This window comes from Pogoniulus pusillus, chromosome 30 (assembly GCF_015220805.1).
Source record: "Pogoniulus pusillus isolate bPogPus1 chromosome 30, bPogPus1.pri, whole genome shotgun sequence".
In the NCBI taxonomy this organism is placed as follows: domain Eukaryota; kingdom Metazoa; phylum Chordata; class Aves; order Piciformes; family Lybiidae; genus Pogoniulus; species Pogoniulus pusillus.
Window position 1 is genome coordinate 14273011 of NC_087293.1, and position 22849 is coordinate 14295859.

Consider the following 22849-nt stretch of genomic DNA (forward strand, 5'->3'; position numbering starts at 1 on the left):
TTATTGTCACCTCAAGCAGCAGCAGGGTTGTGCTGTGACCATCTCCAGTATCTGAAGGGGGCCTACAGGAAGGCTGGGCAGGGACTCTTGACAAGGTCTTGTAATGACAGGATGAGAAGGAATGGGTTTGAAGTGGCAGAGGGGAGATTCAAACTGAATCTTAGGAAAAGGTTCTTTCCAGTGAGTATGGTGAGACACTGGCACAGGTTGCCCAGGGAGGTGGTGGAGCACAGAATCAAAGATCACATTGGGTGATTCTGTGCTCCACAACCTCCCTGGAGGTGTTCGAGGCCAAGTTGGATGAGGCCTTGAGTGACCTGTTCTAGTAGGAGGTGTCCCTGCCTATGGCAGGAGGTTGGAACTGGCTGAGCTTTGAGGTCTCTTCCAACCTAAACCATTCTATGTCCAGCACACAAAGAGCACTGAACTAGGAAGGCCAGCCTGGAGCCTGCACTCCTGGTCCAGTCCTGTTGGGAAGAAAGATTAATCCTTGCCTTTTGCAAGGCAGCAGAGCTCCAGCCAGAGTGGTGAGATGTGCTGTCATGCCACTGCTCTGCTGTCACCTGCATGTGACAGCCCTGGCAGGCTCAGGCCTTGGTGTGGGTGCTCTCACAGCTGGTCACCAGCTGAGCCCCAGGCGAGCAAGCAGCCTTGCTGGGAGAAGAGAATGGAAGACATAGGATGGATAATGTGCTTATTTCTTGGCCTTTTTGCCCTCTTCCTTTCCCTTTGCCTTCAATGTGAGGAGGGTCTGCAACAAGCAGCTCTTCTGGATGCAGGTGACAGCACAGCACAGGTCATGGCCACTTGCCTCGTGTCCTGCTTGTTCTTCTGCCACACTCAGCACTGCTCCTCCACCCAGGAACAGCAGGTAAGCACAATGTGTTTCTCCCTTGAGGCCAAGCCTTTTCCTTGGTGCCGGCAGCATGAAGTGCCTCTTGCTCAGCTTGGCAAGACAGCAGGTACCAGTTGCTGCAGGCTCAAGAGCTGTCAGTAGGTTGTCCCTGCATGCCCCTGTAGAGGGATCCTCCTGCCTGTCCCAAATCTGGGTACAGTTGCCCCTGGCTGCTGAACTGAGCCTTCCCAAAGGGGCAAAAGAAAAAGAAAGGAGATGTTCCTGAATGGGACTTTTGAAGAGCTGCCAGGTCCAAATACCAGCTCCTTTGAAGTCTTCCTATATTGCAGACAGCCTCCATCCACCAATGGAGACTGAGTAAGGCACACATGGGTCAAATCCTGCTTTGCCACTGCCCTGAAGAAAAGGCCACATCTGTGTGGTTTGGATGGGGCTGAGCCTGAGCTGAGAGCTTTGCTGAGAGCCAGGTTCTATCACTGGTACTACAACCCACTGTGAACTCCGGGGAGTGTGGGAAGAGCTGGGTTGTGTCCATCTGCAGAAGGCCAGGGAAAGGCAATGTTGGTGACACTCAGCAGTGGTTTTGTTCCTTGTCCAGTGTTTGAGCCATACAGAAGAGGAGGGTTCAGAGAGGCAGCAGTTCTGGGGTTACTTGGGTACCCTGGCAGATAGGTAGGTAGCAAGAACAACCTGAGTTATTAAAAGCCTGAGAAGCTGAGGATCCTCCTGATGAGCACCAAGCATTCAAGCTCCTCTCTGCCCTTTGCGTTGCAGCACTCCAGCAGCTTCTCTCCAGCTGGGTAAAAATTGCAGGGCCATGAAAGCAATTAGGGCCTTCTCGGAGGAGGTGCTGGGGGATGCTGACAGCCTGTGCAGCTTAATTTGGGTGTTGACACGGTGAGATGCCAGCTGTTAAGCCTGCGGGTCTCTGTGGGCTCGGAGAGGAGCCGAAGTGTGGTTTGGACACTAGATGGAGACAAGAGGGTTGAGGATTGGCAGGAAAGCAGAGCTCTATTCCCTAGCAGCAGGTGGCTGAGTCAGATCCAGTGAGGTGAATCATCAGTGAGCTGGGGGTACCTGGCCCAAAATCTGAGCAGCAGGGAGCTGCTGGACCCGAATGCAGCACACACAGTGCAGTACTGGGGTGCTGGAAAGGCAAAGCTTTTTGAAATGAAGAGAGATTTTTATCTGACAAAACAGGTTGGCAGGGGCTTGTGTGGCCAGGGCTGGCCAGTTTGCCCCCACTGGCTCCAAGGAATCAACAAGAGAAACTAGAGACCATTGCCTCAGCCACACTATTTCCTCTCCCACCCAGGGTGTCACTGAGGGCCTCCAGGCCATAAGGAGGACAGAACTGGCACTTCCTTGCTATTTAAACCACAAGGACAGTGTTGGTTAAAATACAGATAAATGGGTTGCTTGGATTTCATGCTGCTCTTCTCATGGGTGTTTGGTGCTTTGCCACTGCCCTCTTCTCCTGGTCTAACAGAGCTGTGCAGTCCAGCGCAAGAGCAAAAGTTGCTCCACTGCTGCTGTGGGCTGACCCTGCCTGCAGGAGTCTGGGGCTTGTGTGAAGCAAACATTGACTGTGAATAAAATGAGGCAAGGGAAATGCTGAGTTGTTTTTCTAGCTCCATATTTGCCCTGTCCACTGTCACAGCTCAGGTGAGAGTTGTGGAGGCAGAGCCTGACTCACAGCTGGGACTCCTACCTGCTGCTGCTCTTATTTCTCATCTTTCTATCTGCTCACCACGGTGATAAATCACACCCTGCACCTTTCACACAACCCTGACTCCTTGCCTTCTGCCTCTCAGCAAAGTACCAGCCAATCTGTGGGCTGCTTAGCTCCCAAAATTAGCTGTGCCTTGCCCTTGGTGCTACAAAGAGCTGTAAAAGATGGCTTTATGTGCAAGCACTAATAAGTTTGCTCTGCTTAGCCCATACCAGCTCCCTGGTTTCTCAACATGCGCCTCGCCCTCTCTGCAGCAGCTTCACTCCTCTGCTTTTTGGCTCATGTGCAGCCTCTCCAGACTGGCAGAGCTTTGCAGAGGTGTTTGCAGAGCTGATTCAGTGGCTAGGGAGAAAAGGCAGTACTGTGAGTGAGCTACTTGCCTGGTGGTCGCAACTGTGTCGCTACAGGGCTGCTTTCCACTGGTCACTGGTCAGGCAACACCTTGAGTACTGTGTCCAGTTCTGGGCTCCTCAGTTCAAGAAAGATGTTGAGGTGCTGGAAGGTGTCCAGAGAAGGGCAGCAAGGCTGGGGAGGGGCCTGGAGCAGAGCCCTGTGAGGAGAGGCTGAGGGAGCTGGGGGTGTGCAGCCTGCAGCAGAGGAGGCTCAGGGCAGAGCTCATTGCTGTCTGCAGCTGCCTGAAGGGAGGCTGTAGCCAGGTGGGGTTGGGCTCTGCTGCCAGGCAAGCAGCAACAGAAGAAGGGGACACAGCCTCAAGTTGTGCAGGGCAGGTCTAGGCTGGATGTGAGGAGGAAGTTGTTGTCAGAGAGAGTAATTGGCATTGGAATGGGCTGCCCAGGGAGGTGGTGGAGTTGCTGTGGCTGGAGGTGTTGAAGCCAAGCCTGGCTGGGGCACTTAGTGCCATGGTCTGGTTGATTGGGCAGGGCTGGGTGCTAGGTTGGGCTGGATGATCTTGGAGGTCTCTTCCAACCTTCAATGAAATCAGCAGGGCATTGTGATGGACCCTGAAAAAACAGCATCTGCATCATGCCAGGAGCTGGCAGGAGCCAGGTAATTGCCCAAAGCAGGCAGCAGCCTGACCTAATAGCACTAGGACAGGTTTAATCTCCACCTGAGTACCCTTCTGAGAACTAGTACTGATTCTCAGTGATCCAATACTTGTATTGACTTGTGTCCCTAGGTGCTGAGTGTCTTGTCTGTAGCTCGTTTAGGGAAGCCCACAGCTCTCACTGGTGGTATTATGCTGTTTCCAGCTTGGTCTGCAGCATGCAGGCTTTCTGAGTCATTTAGCCAGCTCTTGCAAGCTGTTCTTGAGATCTCTCATCACATTGTCCTCCTTGTAAGTCCAGCAATGAGGGGTAATATAAAGGAAGGAATGCTACTGACCAAGGGAGGGCACGACAAGGCAGCTGGTGGGTAGAAGAAAGGCTTGTTTGCAGAGGTAGTTTAAAACAACTGGACACCTCTGCTCTGGTAGCAAGGGGGATCCTCCAATTGGACAGAGCTACCCATTCATAACACCGTCAGGAGTCCAGCTGGTAGCAAACTCATTCAGGGCCCCTGGTAGCTTTATCAGGCTGGGTTGGGCTCAGAGAGGCTATGTTAGGTTCTCTGCTCAGCAGGCTGCTGGCCACGGAAAGGCTCAGCCTGGACTAAGGGAACAGATTCATTCACTGTACACTGCACTGCTCACTTCTGGCTTGGCAATCCTCACTTCATCGCAGGTGGATGTCATTCTGCCATCTAGGAGGGTCGTCTTTCACTGATGGGGCCCTTGACCCTTCACGGCTCCAGCTGTAGCTCCTGCCCCTTGAGCTGGGCTGCCCTTCCTCAGGGTCTATCACTTCCCCTCAGCCACTGCGCTCTGTCCGGAGCGTGTCGGGGCCTGGGAGCAGCTCTGTGGCGTTCTCGGGGTGAGGCCCGGCCCGGGAAAGCCGTGCCCAGTGTCCCGGGCTTGGGGCAGGGCTGCCGCCCTCCGCCCGCGTCCCGACGTTGCTAGGCGACCACTGCGCTCACCTCCGACCCCAGGGAGGGGCGGCCCCAGCACAGCCAATGGCAGCCCTCTCTCGTGTCCCCGAGAGCCTGCCCACCGCCGTCTCTGGCCAATCAGCACCCCCTTCTGATCGGAGAGGCGGCATAGTTGGCCAATGAGGGAGCCAAGTGCCGGACGGAGGAGGAGGAGGGGGCGGAAACAATCTGGCTGCGCTCTCGGGGCCGCGGGCCGGCGGTGGGCGGGGCGGAGCTGGTGCTGAGCGCCGATTGGTGGGCGGGGGAGAGGCCCGCGCCGCGGCTGCCAATGAGCGGCGGCGGGGCGGGGTCGCGGGCGCGGAGGAGCGGTGGCGCAGCGGCCGCGGGCACCGGGCCGGCGGGGTCGGGGCGGCGGGGCCGGGCCGGAGGCCGGAGTGGGAGGGTCCTGGGGGCCGCGGGCGTGAGGAGCTGCCAGGGTCCAGTGGTACCCCGAAAGGGCCGCGGAAGCTACAGAGGAGGGGGTTGGCGGGGCTGGTTTGCGCGGGCCGGGGGCGGCGGGGCTGGGGGAAGTCCGAAAGGGAGCCGGGGCCCACACAGCGCGGTGACAGCCCCCGTCTCGGTGTCCGGCTTTACTAGGCCGCGGGAGGAGCCCAGTCGCAGCCGCTGTGTTTGCTGCCCAGCCTTGAGAGTCCACCGCGAAGGCGCAAGTCCCGGCCCTCGGTACAGCCCGGCGGGTCTGTGCGGCTCGGTTCCCCCGGGCCCGGTTTTCGGCAGCGGCCCGCGGTCAGCCTGCGGCGGTGGGAGATGCGGCTTCCGCCGTGACTTCTGCCTGCCCTCGCCTCGACCTGCGGAGAGGCAGACGGGGAGAGCGGCAGCTGCGTGGCGCAGCGGTTTCGGAGCGTCCCTCTAAGGCTGCCCGGGGCCTGCGCGACTGTTCTGGTCCTCCCCCTGTGAAAGAAGTCGGTGACTTCGAGGCAGTGACTTCACCCAGTCCAAAAGCCGCCTGGAGCTCCGCGTGTGCAGCCTTAAACTGGGCTCTTTTTCTCTCTTCCTACCTGAAACCGCCGCGTTTTGGCATGCCAGGGGAACGAGCCCTCCGTGACCGTGACACTTAGCATCATGCTGGCTCCGGATGCGTCACACACGCCGGCGTCTTGTGCTGTGTGCTCAGGAGTTTGTCAAGAAGCACTTTTGCTTCTGTGCTGTGCTGGCAGCTGTGCACTGACTGGAAGAAGCAGCCCAGACCTCACTTTCTGACTCTTAGTTTGTGCACAAATAGTCCCCTTGAGGCCAGCTTCCTGCGCTGTGCCTCGGGAGCGAGTCACTCCATCCCTTTCCGAACCGTGGGCTCTAGAGATGGGTGCACGAACCTCGGTGTTCCTCTGCCTGGAAGACACTCCTGATGGAAGACTTCCTGGGGACAGCTTTTGACATAAGCGTTTTACAAGTGGAACTGAAAAAAAAGACGTTCTGTAAAGTTCTCCGAGCAGGGGCAGGATGGCTGTGAGCATGGACGATGACGTTCCTCTCATCCTCACCCTGGAGGACGGTGGAAGCGGTGCCTCAGCCCCTCTAGATGACCTGGATCGGGAGGAGCTGCCTAATGAAAGTAAGATCACTTTGTCCTTCCTTCCTGCCCGCTCTGGTGGCCTCGCTTGGTTTTCTCTTTATGGTGGCTGCTCTTTCTTGTGCTTGCCAGGACCTGAAACTCTCAGAGCTGTCATTCAGTGTCCCGCTGGCTGCCTGAGAAAATCAGATCAGGAAGTTGCTTATTGTGTGCCTTGTTTACTCACAGTACCCGTGTCACACTGAGGGGGTGGAGGGCGCTGGATGGATGAGTCCTACCAATGCTGTTTCTAACACAGATAGTTTGTGGCTCCCACGTAATAAGCTGTGACCTCCTTTTCCTCAAAGCTCCTTTCCTACACCATGGCCTAGAGCTCCTTCTCTTGGCACTGGCCTGCTGTGCTGTGCCACTGGCCCAAGCTGCTGGCTGCAGCAGCTGCAATTATGTCATGTAGTGTTTTCCTAGCACCATAAAGCTTGTCATTTGCAGGTGTTGTTTTGCCTGTTTCTGGTTTACATCCTCATTTTTTTTCAATAAGGAAAGTAATAGGTGGTGATAAATCCCTTTAACATGTTCAGTGTGCTCTTACCAAAGAGCCTGGAGTGCTTTTAGCCAGTATATATTTAGACAGCACATGTATTTTAGACAGTATATCCTGTTAGCCCCAGGTATTTGGTGTGACAGAGCCAGGCTGGGGTTGCTGGGAGGGTGAAAACAAAAGCCACCACTTCTCAGAAGTGTTGCTTTCTCCTCAGTGTATCTCTGAGGCAATACTGCTGCTGGGTGAGATGCGCCCAGCAGATGCTCAGCGAGTACCTGGTTAATGTTATGCCTCACTGAATATGCTGTGGAGGAATTGTGTTCGATTCATCCCTTTGACTTCCAGCTGACATTGCAGGCACACACACAGGTCCTGTGATCCTGTTTTCAAGCCCTCCCTGCCACAAGCTTAACGTTTGTAACAAATAAATCATTGCCTGGCCTGGGCTCCCCTTTCTTTCTCTGTATTACACCTCTATTCCCTACTGCCTCTGTGACTCTGATTTGATTTCTCCCATGCAATCTCCTGGGTTCCCTTAATTTTCTTCTTCTCTGACTTTCTGAGCCAGTAGATAGTTTCTGCCAATCAAAACCCCTCCACTTTCCTCCTTCTCTCCCACCCCTGCAAGACTCATCCCTGACTAAACTGCCCACTTGACTTTCTCTAAGCTCTTCATCAATCTTCCATCACATCTGCTCTGCTACATGTTTGCCTTTGAAAGTCGAGCTCCCTATTTTAAAGCTAAATAGAAGAGAGGATGCTCCCTCTGCCCACTGGTGTATTTAGAGGCTTGCTGGGACTAATTTTAATCACTTTCCTCTCGTCTCTTTCTTTCACCCACCTCCCATCCCATTAAAGAGGAAGTTGTGTGAGGCTTATCAGGTGCTTAAAGCCAACCCAACAGCGTTAAAGCACAAGCATGAGAATGGATGTATTAATAAGGAAAAATATTCCACTGTCTGCTTCCCCTGAAATACAGGGAAATCGTTGGGGGACCAATTTTGTGCTTCTTAAAAGATCACTGTGTGGTTTTTTGAGGATTCATTCCCTGGCATTCTCCAAATGAAGTCTCTCTTGGTATTGAGGAACTGCTGTTTTGCTCCGTGTGTTAATCACTGGTAAAGTTGGATTTGCTGAAAAAAATAGAAAGCTTATTCCATGCCAGTGATACTGGGTGATACCAGAGCCTTCTGAAGTTGGTGGGTTGGGGTGGAGGATGAGAAGGGGAAGGCTGGAATGAAGAATTTGAAAGGCACATTTAATCTCTGAGAAGCGGGAAGCTTAAATTAGCAGGGAGCAGAGCGAGGCGAAGTAAGCTCGTTTGAAAAACAGGAGGTGTAGCCCAGCTTTCCTCTCTGCCTGCCAAGAAAATCCACTGTGAAATGCACAGAAGCTGGGTCTCGTGGAATCCAGATGTTCTCCCTCTGCTCTGCCTCCCCTTCTCTGCTGAGGGATGAAATGACATTAACAGAGCTGTGTCGTTTTTTGGGGTTACTCAGAAATTTCATAGATTCGTACAATGGATTTGGGCTGGAAAGGACCCTAGAGATCATCCAGTTCCAACCTCCCCCTGCCATGGACAGGGACACTTTCCACTAGGCCTGCTTGCTCGTGGCCTCATCCACCCTGGCCTTGAACATCTCCCTGGGCAACCTGTTCCAGTGTCTCACCACCCTCACTGGAAAGAATTTCTTCCTAATCTCCAGTCTAAATCTGCCCTCCTCAAGCTTCAATCCGTTTCCTTGTCCTCTCACTGCAAGCCCTTGTAAAAAGTCCCTCCCCAGCTTTCTTGTAGCCCCCTTCAGATACTTTTGTCAGTGGAAAAAGACTGTGTGAGAAGTCCTATACAAGAGAGGGAGAGCCTGGCAGAGTGATGATGAGGGGCAGGGAAGGTCAGGAGGTTATATCCTTTTGGTTGTGTCTTATGCCTCAGCTCTCAGAACACTCAGACAGAATTTGGTCCAAGATCTCACTTATTAACTGTGCCAGATCACTGACTGAGGGATTTAGTGGGAGGTTAAATGCAAAACTTTTTAGGTGTGTCCCCTTCTGGCACTGTTTGCAGTGAAGGACTTCATCATCCTTTTCCCAGGTGACTCCAGGAGAGAGTCAAAGTGGCTGTAACCACCCTTGTGTTAAATCACACATCCAGAGTTCACAATAATAATAATAATAGTGAAGTTTTTTGTTGCTCTGTCAATGAACAGAGCATTTTAATCCATATTCCAGCCTGACACAACCACCTCACTAAGTGCTCTGGATCTGTGTGGTTTCAGAAGGTTAACTCTCATAGTTTGGGGGTCTATTGTACTTGGGTTTTTTTAAAGAAGGACTTGATTCAGGATCTAGTTTCTTACATTCAGGTCCTTGGATAAATGGACTTTGGGTGTTGAAATTCAAGTGCTGTTCCTGGGTTGAATTAAGTAGTGCCAGGGTTTGGTAGAAGCAGTTGTAAAAGGAAAGGACTCGAGTGCAGGATATCCCTTTCCTAACCTGGCAGAAGATTCCTCCTCTGGGTGAGTGAATGTCTTGGGGCTAGAATCAAAGAAAAGCTAAATGAGAAAACTGTGTGGAAAATTACATCCTTAAAGAAAATGTCCTGCTGCAAAAATTAATCTCCCTAATCATACAGCTCTTAAGCACTTAATGGGAGAAAGTACTTGCATGGGGAGGAGGATTAAACCACAGCCTTCTGTGGCTTGTGCTGGGGTCCACGACTTCCAGGGAGTTCCCCTTTGCTGCAGCAGCAGCAGCAAAAGGTCAGAATCCTGCAGGGAATTCAGACCACATCCAGAAAAATGTGGTCCCTGTGGTGTCAGTGGTTTTCTGGCTGCAGTGTGTAGGACTGTGGTTCTGGCTGAGTTTTGTTTCGAGCTCCCACAGCTGAAGGAGAGAGAAAGAAGCATTTTTATTACCTCAGTCCACACTAATTAACATGATGCTGCCCTTCCCTAGTACAGATTCTTTTATCTGAGAATCTCTGCCTGCTGTACACACTCTAATTAAGCTTCCCAGCACCTCTCTGAGGTGAATGACTAACAGGAACTGAATTTCTGCAGAAGGCAAAAATGGGGGTGCAATCCTTGCATGGCCTCTCCCCACACCCTGTCCTGAAAGCACTGAGAAGCAGCCAGACTTAGTGATTTCCTGTCCCTCACCCTGACTCCTGGGTTCTCAAAATATCCCCCCAGCCTGAGGTATGTTTTCCATCTACAAAGGCAGTGTGGATAGCCTTGAAACTCTAGGACAGTGTCTCTCCTTGAGCTGATGGGAACTATAAGCAATAAATGAGTGCACATTGATTTATCCTGTATTAGATCAGATACAAGATTCTCCTTTGCCTCCTGCATGGAAATTGCTGTAGCCTCAAGTGGAGTTTCAGTGTGTTCAGAGCAGAAAGTACAGCTCAAAGTGTTGTACTGGGAACAATATGATATTGTCTGTCTGTTTCTCCCACACAATGGATTATGGCAAGTGGAAGAAGTCATCTTTAAACTCTGGGGTTTTTTTTTTACAAGGATGCAACTGCATCTGCTATTGAGGTAAAAATGAATTACTGCATGTGTGGGGGGAGCTGGGGGGAGCACCCACACCAGCCAAGTGTGATGTTTTCTAGCAGGATTGGTGGAGAATGAGAAGTTAGAATTTGCAGTGTTGAGGTTTCTGCTGAGCCTTGGCACTCTCAGCTTCTGATGCCCAAAGAGTAAGCTGTTGAGGAAATTAGAGGCAGCCTGGCATCTTGGGTAGAAGGAGAATGTGTGTGCCCTCTGTGTCCTGCTGTGGATGAGCAGAGGGCCCAAAGTGTGTGAGGAGGGCTGGAGCACATCCCCTGTGGGAACAGGCTATGAGAGTTGGGGCTGTTCAGCCTGGAGAAGAGAAGGCTCCAGGGAGACCTTGCAGAGTCCTTCCAGTACCTGAAGGGGACTACCAGAAAGCTGGGGAGAGGCTTTTTACAAGGGCTTGTGTAGCAATAGGATGAGGGAATGGATTGAAGCTGGAGGAGGGCAGATTTAGATTGGAGATTGGGAAGAAATTCTTCAGGGTGAGAGTGGTGAGACACTGGAACAGGTTGCCCAGGAAGGTTATGGATGCCCCCTCCCTGGAGGTGTTCAGGGCCAGGTTGGACGAGGCCATGAGCCAGCATGCCTAGTGGAAGGTGTCCCTACCCATGGCAGGGGAGGGTGGAACTGGATGATCTTTAAGGTCCTTTCCAACCCAACCCATTCTATGAATCTAAAAAGAGAAGGGGGTTGCCCTGTTGGTGAGGGTGGAGTGTAACCAGTATGAGCTGAAATCACAGAGTCACAGAGAGGTGGGGGTTGGAAGGGACCTCTGGGGATCATCTAGCCCAACCCCCCTTCTAAAGCAGGGGCAGCCACAGGATCACAGGCTTGCCCAGGAGCACAATGTCCAGCTGGGTTTGGAAGCTCTTCCAGAGAAGGAAACTCTACAGTCTCTTTGGGCTGCCTGCTCTGGGCCTCCAGCACCCTGACAGCAAAGAACTTTTCCTCATAGAGTGGTTTAGATTGGAAGGGACCTCAGAGCTCATCCAGTTCCACCCCCCTGCCATAGTCAGGGACACCTCTCACTAGAACAGGTTGCTCAAGGCCTCATCCAGCCTGGCCTTGAACACCTCCAGGGAGGGAGCAGCCACAACCTCCCTGGGCAACCTGTGCCAGTGTTCCATGTTGAGGTGGAACTTGCTGTGTTCATTCTGTGCCCATTGCCCCATGTCTTGTCACTGGGCACCACTGAAGAGAGTCTGGCCCAAATCTCTTGCCCCCCACAGGTCCTTTAACTCTTGCTGGCATTGATCAGATTCCCTCTCAGGCTGCTTTTGTCCAGGCTCAACAGCCCCAGGGCTCTCAGCCTTTCCTCCTCCCAGAGACACTCCAAGCCACTCAGGTTTTTTGTAGCCCTGTAGTAGGTTTAATTAATCCTCCAGGATCTGTAGGTTTTGATCCTGGTTTGAAAGTCAGGATGCTGAAGAAGGCTTTTTTGACTCGGGCTGTTGTTGTGCAATGCTGTAGGTAATTAGTGTGAAGAAATAGGGGATGAGGGAAACAAGCAAATGCTTGCAGTGGGCCTGCAGATCTTGAGATCTCTGCCAGCCAGACTCTTTTGGATTATCTGGTGGCTTTCTTGCATGCCACACAGGAGATTTTCTCATGTCAGGGCTCCTGGTTCTACCGATTTGCCTTTAATTAGTTCCAGTAGCAGTGCTTTGGCTGCCACGTTCAGAGGTGAGGCATGGCCAGGGCACAGGACTGGCATCTCAGTTTTTGGAAGCAGTCTGGTTCTGCTGCTGAAGCTGCTCCTCCTTTTACTTGGGGTGAGTTGGTTCACAGCACAGGTCTCATCTGTAAAGCACAGATCACACCTTTTGTGGCAGGGCACAGTAGGGCTTCATCCCTTTGGTATGAGGAGGAGCTGCTCTGCATTGCTCTGCATGATCTGGGTTTATTGGTATGTTCCTGCTTAAAATGCCTAAGGAGGGGGATTGTATCTGAGGCACAAATGGTGGTTAGGTGCTGGATTGTTGTTTATCCCTCTGAAAGTCTCATTTCTCCAACCTAACAGCCTTGCATTTTGCAGCTACTGCCAGTGCTTCTCTAATCCTTTCCTGGCCTAGATGACTTATAATGAATGTTTTAAGCGAGCAAAGCGAAGCAAAACTGCCTCCAAGATGAGTAAGGGGTGAAAATCTTGGAGAGGGAAATGAACACCCAAAACATAAGGAGATTATTGTTTTCTCCTTCAGTACAATTTGTTTCCCTGGGTGATGAGCTCTGGAAACTCAGAAGAAGTAAAATGCTGCCTTTTAGGGGATGTTGGGTATCATTCAATATGATGTTTAGGAAGAGTGGAAAGTGTGTCCCTGCTCTTCAGCTCCAAATGCCTCATCCTCAGGAATTTCATTTATCCTGAGAATTGAAAGTTTGAGGCAGGACTGACTGCCTCAGCTGTGCTTAAACACTCGCTGTAAGGAGAGAGTAGAGCTGGTCCCTCTGATTGAAGAGAAACAGCATCGTGTTGTCCAGACCTCACAAAAGCATTTCTATTGAGACATTCTTATTGTGACTCTCTAAATGCTGCATCTACAGCAGAAAAGAAGCAAAAAAAAAGAGACCACAGCAAAACAAAACCCAAAGCCACCAGCACAGTAAAGTCCCAGGAGGTGTTGCTGGGCTGCAGTTATCCTGTGAGGGTTTGATTTGTTGGGTTCAGGGTTTTTTTTTCTGAGCCTGTCCTGTTTTCTTAGCCCGGCAGGAGATGGGTTTGCACAATGCACACATTGTGTGTTTCACTGTAGGATGCTTTGTCAAACAGAATCTCTGCACTGTTGACTCCTTTTGTGCAGTTAAAAAAAAAAAGAAAAAAGAAAAGAGAAAGAAAGAAGTAGAAGGGGAAAAAAAAAATTCCTGGTGAGTTCATCTGCAGTGCCCCCATGCTGTTCAAATCTGAGCCAGGCAAAGCGGGTACAAGGTAAAGGAGAGGTGGGTTTAGTGTTCCATTGTCCTAGAGTCAAATGGTTCTTTCTCCTTTGTCATCTCCCAGAGCACTGGCCATGGAGATCATCATTTTTAGTCTGGAGAAGAGGGGATTTAATGAGTGTTTATACATCTCTGAGGGCTGGGGGTCAGGAGGGGGGGGACAGGCTCTGCTCACTGCTCCCTGGGCTAGGACAAGGAGCAATGGATGGAAGCTGCAGCACAGGAGGTGCCAGCTCAACACAAGTTCTTTGCTGTAAGGGTCCTGAGCACTGGCACAGGCTGCCCAGAGAGGTTGTGGCGTCTCCTCCTCTGGAGCCTTTCAAAGCCTGTCTGGATGTGTTCCTGTGTCATCTGTGTTAGATAGTATGCTCCTGCTGTGGCAGGAGATTTGGACTCGGTGATTCTTTGGGTCCTTTCCAACCCCTGACATCCTGTGAGCCTGCACATTCTGACTGTAGAGTGAGGGAGTGGGGCAAGCAGGCTGGAAGCTTCTTCTCCAGCCTTTGGGTGGGGGGTAGTGGCCTTGATGCTGGAGGGAGGGAACCTGTTCCCTTCCTGTGCCTCACAGCTCCCATGTTTGTGGTGTGAGCAGAAGAATCAAAGGATCATGGATTTGGTGTGGTTGGAAAAGATCTCAGGATTTGGATGTTGGGGAGGAGTGATAGACCCAAGCTGACAGGGCTAGGAGCATGATTAGGGGACTGGAACACTGCCTTATGAGGAGAGGCTGAGGGACCTGGGGCTGTTTAGTCTGGAGAAGAGTAAAGAGGGGATCTAATAAATGTTTCTAACTATCTGGGGGCTGGGGGTCAGGAAGGTGTTAGGTGATAGATTGGACTGGATGATTTCAGATCTGTGATTCTGCAACATGGCACTTGAAGACATGGTCTGATGGTTATGGGCAGCCTGCTCCAACCCCCGGGCAGCCTGCTCCAACCCCCGGGCAGCCTGCTCCAACCCCCGGGCAGCCTGCTCCAACCCCCGGGCAGCCTGCTCCAGTCCCCAGGCAGCCTGCTCCAGTCCCTGACCACTCTTAGAATCATAGAATCATAGAATCAACCAGGTTGGAAGAGACCTCCAAGATCATCCAGTCCAACCTATCCCCCAGCCCTAACCAATCAACCAGACCATGGCACTAAGTGCCTCATCCAGGCTTTTCTTGAAGACCCCCAGGGACAGTGTCTCCACCACCTCCCTGGGCAGCCCATTCCAATGCCAATCACTCTCTCTGTGAAGAACTTCTTCCTAATATCCAGCCTATACCTACCCTGGCACAACTTGAGACTGTGTCCCCTTGTTCTATTGCTGGTTGCCTGGGAGAAGAGGCCACCCCCCACCTGGCTACAATGCCCCTTCAGGTAGTTGTAGACAGCAATGAGCTCTGCCCTGAGCCTCCTCTGCTGCAGGCTGCACACCCCCAGCTCCCTCAGCCTCTCCTCATAGGATTTGTGTTCCAGGCCCCTCACCAGCTTTGTTGCCCTTCTCTGGACACATTCCAGCACCTCAACATCTTTCTTGAATTGAGGGGCCCAGAACTGGACACATCCTAACCCTCCCCTGGCACAGTTTCAGGCCATTTCCTCTGCTTCTATCACCTGATCCTAGGGAGAGGAGACCAACCCCTCCCTCACTGCACCCTCCTTCCAGGGAGTTGTAGAGTGCAAAGAGGTCTCCCCTCAGCCTCCTCTTCTCCATACTGAACCCCCCCAATGACCTCGGCTGGGTGTTTCCTGCCCAAGCCAACTGCTTCAGCTGGCAGATGAGGGGGGCAGAGGTCTGTGCCCCGGCACGGGAGGGCTCTGCTTTGCGAGCAGGTGGTCCTGGCGCTAGAAAAGATGCTGAGGAGTTCTGCAAGTGTCGGAGCTGCAATTTTCAGTCGCCAACTTTCCAGCTCTAACCGGTCACTCCTCAGCCACCGCAGCTGACTTGGGAACATTTGGCTCGGGAAGCGGAACAACAGTTGGAGACAAAACAGCCATTAGTTTTTTCATGGCTTCCCAGGGAACGCATCAGTTCGTTCGCTTCCCTCCCTCCCCCCCCCCCATCCCTCCAACCTCCCCCACCTCGTTTCTGTGATTCCTGGGGATTTTGAAGGCACTGTAAGAGGCAGGATGGTGGGTTCAGCCAGGCTGGCTTGCTGGCAGATTAAAATGAGCAAAGGCTGAGCACGCTGAGTTCACTCATCATAACCAATATGATGCTCCTCAGAACTTCCTTTGCCCTTGGTATCTTCGCCGAGGAATCCTGCCTGCTGCCGTCAGCCCCCCTGCGTTGAAATCCCATTTTACCCATTTGAATGCTGTAAGAAGTGCTGTACAAACTAAACAGGAGCATCTGTGAAGTGGTTAGAGTTGTTGTTGATTGCCTTTTCCTTATTGCCTTCGGGGGATTTGAGCTTGGATTTGCTGGAAGTAGGATTTATGAGGCAGAACGCTCCGTTTCTGATCCTTAAGCTGGGAAAAGTGCAGAGCGTTTGATAGGTCTTTCTCCTGCCTCCAATGTCTCTGGCTTTTGATCTGGACCTTGCAGGGCTCTCTCCCCGTGCCTTTAACGTGATTGCTTTTTGCACGTTGAGAAGATGCCTGGTTTCTACGTGACTGCCTGCTTTATGGAGAGCTGTAGGAGCAGCTTTAGGGTTTCATCCATCTGCTTCTGGCGAGCAGTTCAGCAGGAAGCTCCTGCACCTGCAGTGTGCTGCTCTCTTCGCCTGGGAGAGAGGGAGGCAGGAAAGGTGCGTTTGTGTCCATCCACCACAGCCCCGGGTGGCTGAGGAAGGCTCCTGTGCATGCCAAGAGCAGGCTGCTGTGATCTGAGTCATAGCGTGGGGAGGGCTGAAGCTTGTATCCAGGGCTGCTTTTATAGTCACGATCTGGTGGTGTCTGTTTGGAACAAAAGGTGCTTTTGTTCGTGTTTATGGGGAGAGGGGAGGGAATGAAACGTAGGGAGTCTCTCTCTGCACAACCATGCTAATGGTTGTTTAGCCTGGAGAAGAGGAGGCTCAGGGGTGACCTTATTGCTGTCTACAACTACCTGAGGGGAGGTTGTGGCCAGGAGGAGGTTGCTCTCTTCTCTCAGGTGGCCAGCGCCAGAACGAGAGGATACAGCCTCAGGCTGTGCCAGGGGAGATTTAGGCTGGAGGTGAGGAGAAAGTTCTTCACTGAGAGAGTCATTGGACACTGGAATGGGCTGCCCGGGGAGGTGGTGGAGTCGCCGTCCCTGGAGCTGTTCAAGGCAGGACTGGACGTGGCACTTGGTGCCATGGTCTGGCCTTGAGCTCTGTGCTAAAGGGTTGGACTTGATGATGATCTGTGAGGTCTCTTCCAACCTTGGTGATACTGTGAGACTGTGATACTGTAATCCCTTTGTTGGACTTTGATAGTCTTAAAGGTCTCCTATGGTTCTGTGGGGGCTGGACCCCTTAGCTACTCTCTTGTGCTTCCTAGATGACTGCCTGGTACACCTGTGTGTATATATATCTATCTACTCACCTGGGAATGTCTGAACATCTGCTTTTCATTCTCACTCTAACTATCTGAGGTCATTTTCATTCCCCTCAAGGGCTTTGAGCAAGTTTACTGTGTGAAAGTGACATGGATTTCACTGAAATGCACAAACAGGTTCCTGCTCTTCATTAGCTAAATGAAGAAATGCCTGTAGATTTAAGACTTTAGCGATCAGCCCTTGCAGGAGGGAGCAGGGAATAACTCCCGAGGGTCAGATTGCACTGGTGAACTGGCTGTGTCATTCACCAGATAATCAGACGTGGGAGGAGGAAGGAAGGGATGCCATCCTCTACAGCTGGGGCTTTTCCAGATGCTGCCTCTAGGAATGGGGCTCAGGAAAAAGAAAAGAGTGTGAGGGCAGAAGTTTGGAGTAGTAACAATATTTGCACAGTCTGTGCCCTTTCTCCTGTGGCAGGTCTCCCTGGCTGGAGGGGATCTGTGCCTGGGGAGAGGCACAAGAGCTGTGGTGTAATCTGTGTTGTAAATGCAGTGTTCCTACAAGACACAGCAGCAGTGTCCAGCTGGTTGGGTAGTTTTAGGCAGTGGTGAGTGACTGCAGAGAGAGGACAATGCTGCTGTTTGTTGCTCATCGGCTTGTTGTTCATGGAGCAGAAGGGAGCAGCGTTTCTCCAGGGTGCTGAGCAGATCAGAAGTGCTGGAAATGTGATTGGAGGGAGGAGCACTTGCTGAGATTGGTTTGTTCTGTGGCTCTGCCTCGTTACCTGAAAGTAGGATTTAATGTTCTGCCGCTTCTGAACTGCAAACAAGTGACCACTGTGGCCCTTACTGGGGAGAATTTTGGCATCAGGGTTGGGGGGAAGTGACCAAGACAAAGCCTCATCCTTTCAAATGCAGGGCTGGTTTCAGGCCTTTGTCTCTAATAGTTGCAAAGGGGAAAGACCTTAAAACAAAGCAAATTATTCCTGTAGTTTGAGAGAGCACAGATGAGACAAATAAAAAAACACTGATGGATGCTTTAAGCTGGTGGAGAGGCAGCAGGAAGTCCCAGGGCAGACATGCCTGTGCTGGCTGACATGAAAGCAGCTGCACCACTCTCCAGCAAAGAAAGAAAAAGACCTGGGAGTGGAGGAAAATGACAAAATGTGGTCAGCAGAGTTAAGGGTGCTCTAAAGGACCTGAAAAATAAAGAGACACATTAAGTGTTAGGAACTCAAGGTCGATAACGCCACGGGGAAGCTCAGGAACTGCTGTGTGTGTTGTGTGCTGGCTGAAAAGCCAGCTGACCTGGTCACTGCATCATCTGTTCTTCCATTCCTGCAGGAAAGGAAGGAGAGGTTGAAAAGCTGATTTTAAAGGTAGGCATTTAAAAGTCAGGCAGATGACTTTTTGTTCTTCCCTCAGGCTGCAGCTGAGGTGGTATCAATATTGCCGTAAGAGAGACTTTCTTCCAGCCTCAAAAAGTCTTTTGCCCCAGGCAGCCAAACAGGTCTTCTAGGCAAAGCAGTGGGACAGCAGCAACAGCCTCTCTAAAATCTGGATTTAAAGGACAGGTTTTTAACTGATTCACAGGTTGTGTCAGGTTGGGAGGGACCCTCAAAGGTCATCTTGTCCACCTCCCCTGCAGTCAGCTAGATCAGGCTGCCCAGGGTCACATCAAGTCTGATGGAGTGTTTTCAGGGCTGGGGCCTCAACCACATCCCAAGGCAACCTGTTCTGGTATTTCACCACTCTCATTGTGAACTTTCTCTTGACACCCAACCTAAATCTGCCCTGCTCCAGTTTCAAACCAGTGCCCCTCATCCTATCACCCCAAGCCCTTCTAAAAGTCCCTCCTCAACCTTCCTGTAGGTCCCCTTCAGATGTTGAAGATATTTCGTGTCAATCAGTGAGGCTTCCTGCAAAAGCAAGCATCATACAAACGTGGAGTCACACACTGACTGACTTGGTGAGGTTACAAGGTAGGCTGACAGTGTTTTGAGGAGGGATTTGGTTTAGCTCCTGTGCAAGGTTTTCACTGAAGAAGCGAACAGTACAAATCAACGCTGTGGAGCTGATGGCTGTGCAAACTGCTTGATGGATGGACCTCAATTCCAGCTGATTTTCTGGGACTGGTTAGTGAATAGGTACCTGCAGAGGGACTTTTTATAATCATAGAGTCAAACACGTTGGAAGAGACCTCCCAAGCTCAGCCCTATCACCCAGACCTATCCAGTCAACCAGACCATGGCACTAAGTGCCTCATCCAGGCCTGGCTTGAACACCTCCAGGCACGGCGACTCCACCACCTCCCTGGGCAGCCCATTCCAATGCCAATCACTCTCTCTGACAACAGCTTCCTCCTAACATCCAGCCTAGGCCTCCCCTGGCACAGCTTGAGACTGTGTCCCCTTGTTCTGTTGCTGGGTGCCTGGCAGCAGAGCCCAACCCCACCTGGCTACAGCGCTGTTCACCTAAGGACCTGTGGTGATAGAACAAGGGGCAGTGGTTTGACACTAGAACAGGGTGGATTTAGATTGGACATTAGGAAGAATTTCTTTACTTTGAGAGTGATGAGACACTGGAACAGGTTGCCCAGGGAGGTTGTGGATGTCCCCTCCAGAGGTGTTCAAGGCCAGGTTGGATGAGGTCTTGAGCAACCCGGTCTGGTGGAAGGTGTCCCTGCCCATGGCAGCTGGGATGGATCTTTAAGGCTCCTTCTAACTCAAGCCATTCTGTGGTTTTCTTTCTGTCTCTGCCTCTCTAGGGCAGAAGGCTCAGTATGGCAAATTACTACCTGCTCCCATCCAGTCCTGCTCCTTTGCTGTGTGGCTGAGGCAGGAGGTTTGCTGCCCAAACCCATCCCGATTTCTCACATAAGGGAAGTGCTTCCTCCCTGCTTCCCACTGCTGACTTTGTGACTTCCCTGGAGAGCCACTGGCAGTCAGAGCTGGCAGCACACTGCTCTCATTCAAAAGGCCAGATTGCAGCTCAATCAAACCTCTTTCCAAACAGCATCAGGAAAATCCAAAGGCTCTGCTTTGGAGAATTGAAACGAGGAACGTGCTTTTAAAACGCTGACATCGTGTTGTTAGCAACCTAAAGCAGATCTTTTACCATGTTCAAACCATCAGGCACTGCTTTCCCTTTTTGGAACAAAAAGAGGAAATTCCTTCATCTAACAGGATGTGTTCAAGAAATGCTCTATCTGAAAATTTCTGGTACTGCCTCTCTCCCTTCCCCCAAAATGATGAATTATAAATGTGTGTATTTCATGTCTGACCTCTCTCCTGAGCCATAGCCTTAGGCTGAGCTTTGTCTTTTTGTTGTTGGGTTCAGTAAAACCTTCTATTATTTCCAATTAGTTGTTTGGTTGTTTGGTTGGTTGTTTTTCCCCCATGCAAAATGAGCTGTTTCACAGAGCCCCTCAATGGCTTGGGTGGTTCATTCCACTTACAGGATAATTTTATCTCAGTGCCTGGAAAGCTTTTGTTGCTTTGGGATTGGATCAGACTGACAAGATTATAGAGCATATTAGGTGCTAAAGAAAAAAGTGGGTAAAGGTGCAGATGGTCCTTCTGTTGTGGCTTTGTCTTCTCCTTTTTGTGGTGAGGAGGTTCATGAAAAGGACTTTTTCATTAAAAGGAACTTTGTAAAGAGCTTGCTTGTGAGAGGGCTTGAGGGAATGGATGGAAGCTTGAGGAGAGCAGATTTAGACTGTACCTTAGAATCAGAATGCTTTTGGATGGCAGGGACCTCAAAGCTCAGCCAGTTCCAACCCCCTACCACAGGCAGGGACACCTCCCACTAGAACAGGTTGCTCAAGGCCTCATCCAGCCTGGCCTTGAACACCTTCAGGGAGGTTGTGGAGCACAGAATCAGATCTTTGATCACATTGGGTGATTATGTGCTCCACAACCTCCCTGGGCAACCTGTGCCAGTGTCTCACCGCCCTCACTGTAAATAACTTCTCTAGCAATTCTTTGTCCTTCCTGAACTGGAAGCCCAGAACTGGACCTAGTACATCAGATGAGACCTCACTAGGGCAGAGTAGAGAGGAGGAGAACCTCCTTCCACCTTCTGGCCACACTCTTCTTGATGCCTCTGAGGAGCAAGATCTGGTGGGGCAGGTGACATTAGTCTTAGAGGCTGCAACTCTGTAAATTGAGGAGTGATCCTCCTCTGCTTCCCTGCTGACTGCTGCAGATGCTTTTGAGCTGTGTGGTCTGGCACAAAGTGAGCTATGGGAGGCTTTCAGGGTCAGGGTGAAGTCTCTGACAAAGCATCTGTCAATTAATCTTCAGCCACTGAAGCTTCTCCCTATCCTAACTACATCCCAAACATCCCAAAAGGGAGCAGTCTGTCCCTCTGCCTCTTGCTGCCCAATGTTCAGGAGTGAAAATTGTCCAGCACTCAAAAATTTCCTGGTGATGACTTCCTGCATATCCTGGCAAAAGGAGGGTAAAAAGTCAAGTCCCAGAGTAACTCAGGACTGAGATCAAAGGAGAGCAGATGTAGATGAGGCAGTAAACTGCACAGATGAGGATCTCCAGCCAACAGGTCTTGGCTGGTGAAATTATCCTCATCATTGTTTTCTTAGAAGCCTTTTCATCGTGTTTGTTTTTTTTCCTTATCCTTCCTTACAGTTGTGTCTCTGTCCCCAGCAGAGTGATGCAGGAAGCCAATGTCTGAGTGAATCATAGAATCACAGAATTGTTTTGGTTGGAAAAGCCCTCTCAGATCATCGAGTCCAACCATCAACCCAACACCACCGTGGCCATGAAACCGTGCCCCCAAGTGCCACGTGCCACACCTCCAGGGCTGGGGGCTCCACCACTCCCTGGGCAGTCTGTTCCAGTGCCTAACCATTCTTGCAGCAAAGAATTTTTTTCCTAATCTCCAACCCAAACCTGCCTTGGCTCTGGTTTTGAAGGGCTAGTGAGCCACAGAGCAAAGGGTTAACTAAATACTGCCTCTGACCTGCTCAGAGCAGGAGCTAGCAGGAGGCACAGCTTCTGCTGAGACAAAAGCATTTCCTACCAGGCTTTAGCTCCTCTGTCATTGTGTTCAGCTTGTGCACCAGGCTGTTTCCATGTGTGCAGTGCAGATGTTAGCAAGGGTACAGTGGTCCTCTAATTAAACAATGCAGGGCTCAAGTTGTCTTCAACGGAAGAAGACAGGCAGCACGATTGATAAGAGGCAATAACAGATAAAAAGTGGCTTACCATGCTGAGGGACATCTGCTCATCCTTCCTGTGGATCCAGCTCCCTGTAGTGTGGTGGATGAAGGCATGAAGTGGAGCTGTAGGAGCTCTCTGGAGTCTCCAGTCGAAGGGTTGGCTTCAGTCTCCTCGCCCTGCTAACAAGAAGTGGCAACATCCATACTTGGTTTAATGTTGGGTTTTTTTTCCTTAGAACTTTTTCTCTTGTTAAATAGGAACTGAAGTGACTTTATTTGTTGAGCTTCGCAGCAAGCAAGTGCTGGGAGGATGTGGTAAGACAAAGAGCCCCGAGGCCTTTGCAGATGTTTGTGCTGTGCTGTTGTCTCCAAGGAGGAGCTCCACTCAGTTACGCTGACATGAAATATTCACAAGTGCATTATTTCTCTAGCAACAGAAGGGCTTGGCTCTGCACTCTGTGGGAGATGCCCTGTTCTTTCCCAGGCAACAAACCCACTGTAAATTGTTTGGACTTCCCCATGGCTGTTAAATTCCTCCCCATAACGTGCCCATGAAAACAGGATGGGCGCTAGGGTGTTTTGAGCTGCAGAGGTCAGTCCTGCCGTGCTCCCCTTGGCACGGTGCTGAAGCAGCAGCCAGGCACTAAAGGCACTGATTTCACTCTTGGTCTCTCTCACCTCAGAGATTGTGTGGCCAAGTGCCAAACCAGCTGTGCTTTCCAGGCAGCTTCCAGCTTTTTTTCTCCTGGGTAGGTGAGTCTGGCCTTGGAGAGACAAATGCACAAAGTGTCTTCATGCCTCAGCACTCCAGAAGAAAGGGAGCAGTTTCTTATCAACTGTAGTGGAGTGGGGAGAGAAGATAAATGCACTGGAAGTGAAGCTACATGGCATGTAAGCACTTGGAAGGAAAAATGCCATCACTGGTGCTGGTATAATTCCAGCAGGCTTGATGCTGCTTCCTGGCCAGAGCTGCTTCTGGGCTTTGCCTGGATGGTGCTGGTAAAATCTTGGCTTTGGGACCGAAGTAGCCTGTAAGAGAAGGGAGGCCACCTACTTAATTTCCTTTATTGGTTTGTTTTTCATGAAGCTGCATGTTCTGTAGTGAGCCACTTAT

General features: G+C 51.2%; 1 protein-coding gene across 2 annotated transcripts in view; it reads left to right on the forward strand.

The window, feature by feature from the left end:
* Positions 1 to 751: 751 nt before the first annotated feature.
* Positions 752 to 22849, forward strand: part of TPCN1 (two pore segment channel 1) — a 64539-nt gene continuing 42441 nt past the window's right edge. Inside the window, exons 1-2 of one of the 2 annotated variants that reach the window (XM_064169014.1) lie at positions 752 to 871; positions 5151 to 6123. In XM_064169014.1, coding sequence (XP_064025084.1) covers positions 6012 to 6123 — 112 coding nt within the window. In that variant the 5' untranslated portion in view covers positions 752 to 871; positions 5151 to 6011. Of the gene's footprint in view, positions 872 to 5067; positions 6124 to 22849 lie in introns of those variants that run through there. The other variant, XM_064169013.1, reaches the window with a different exon arrangement.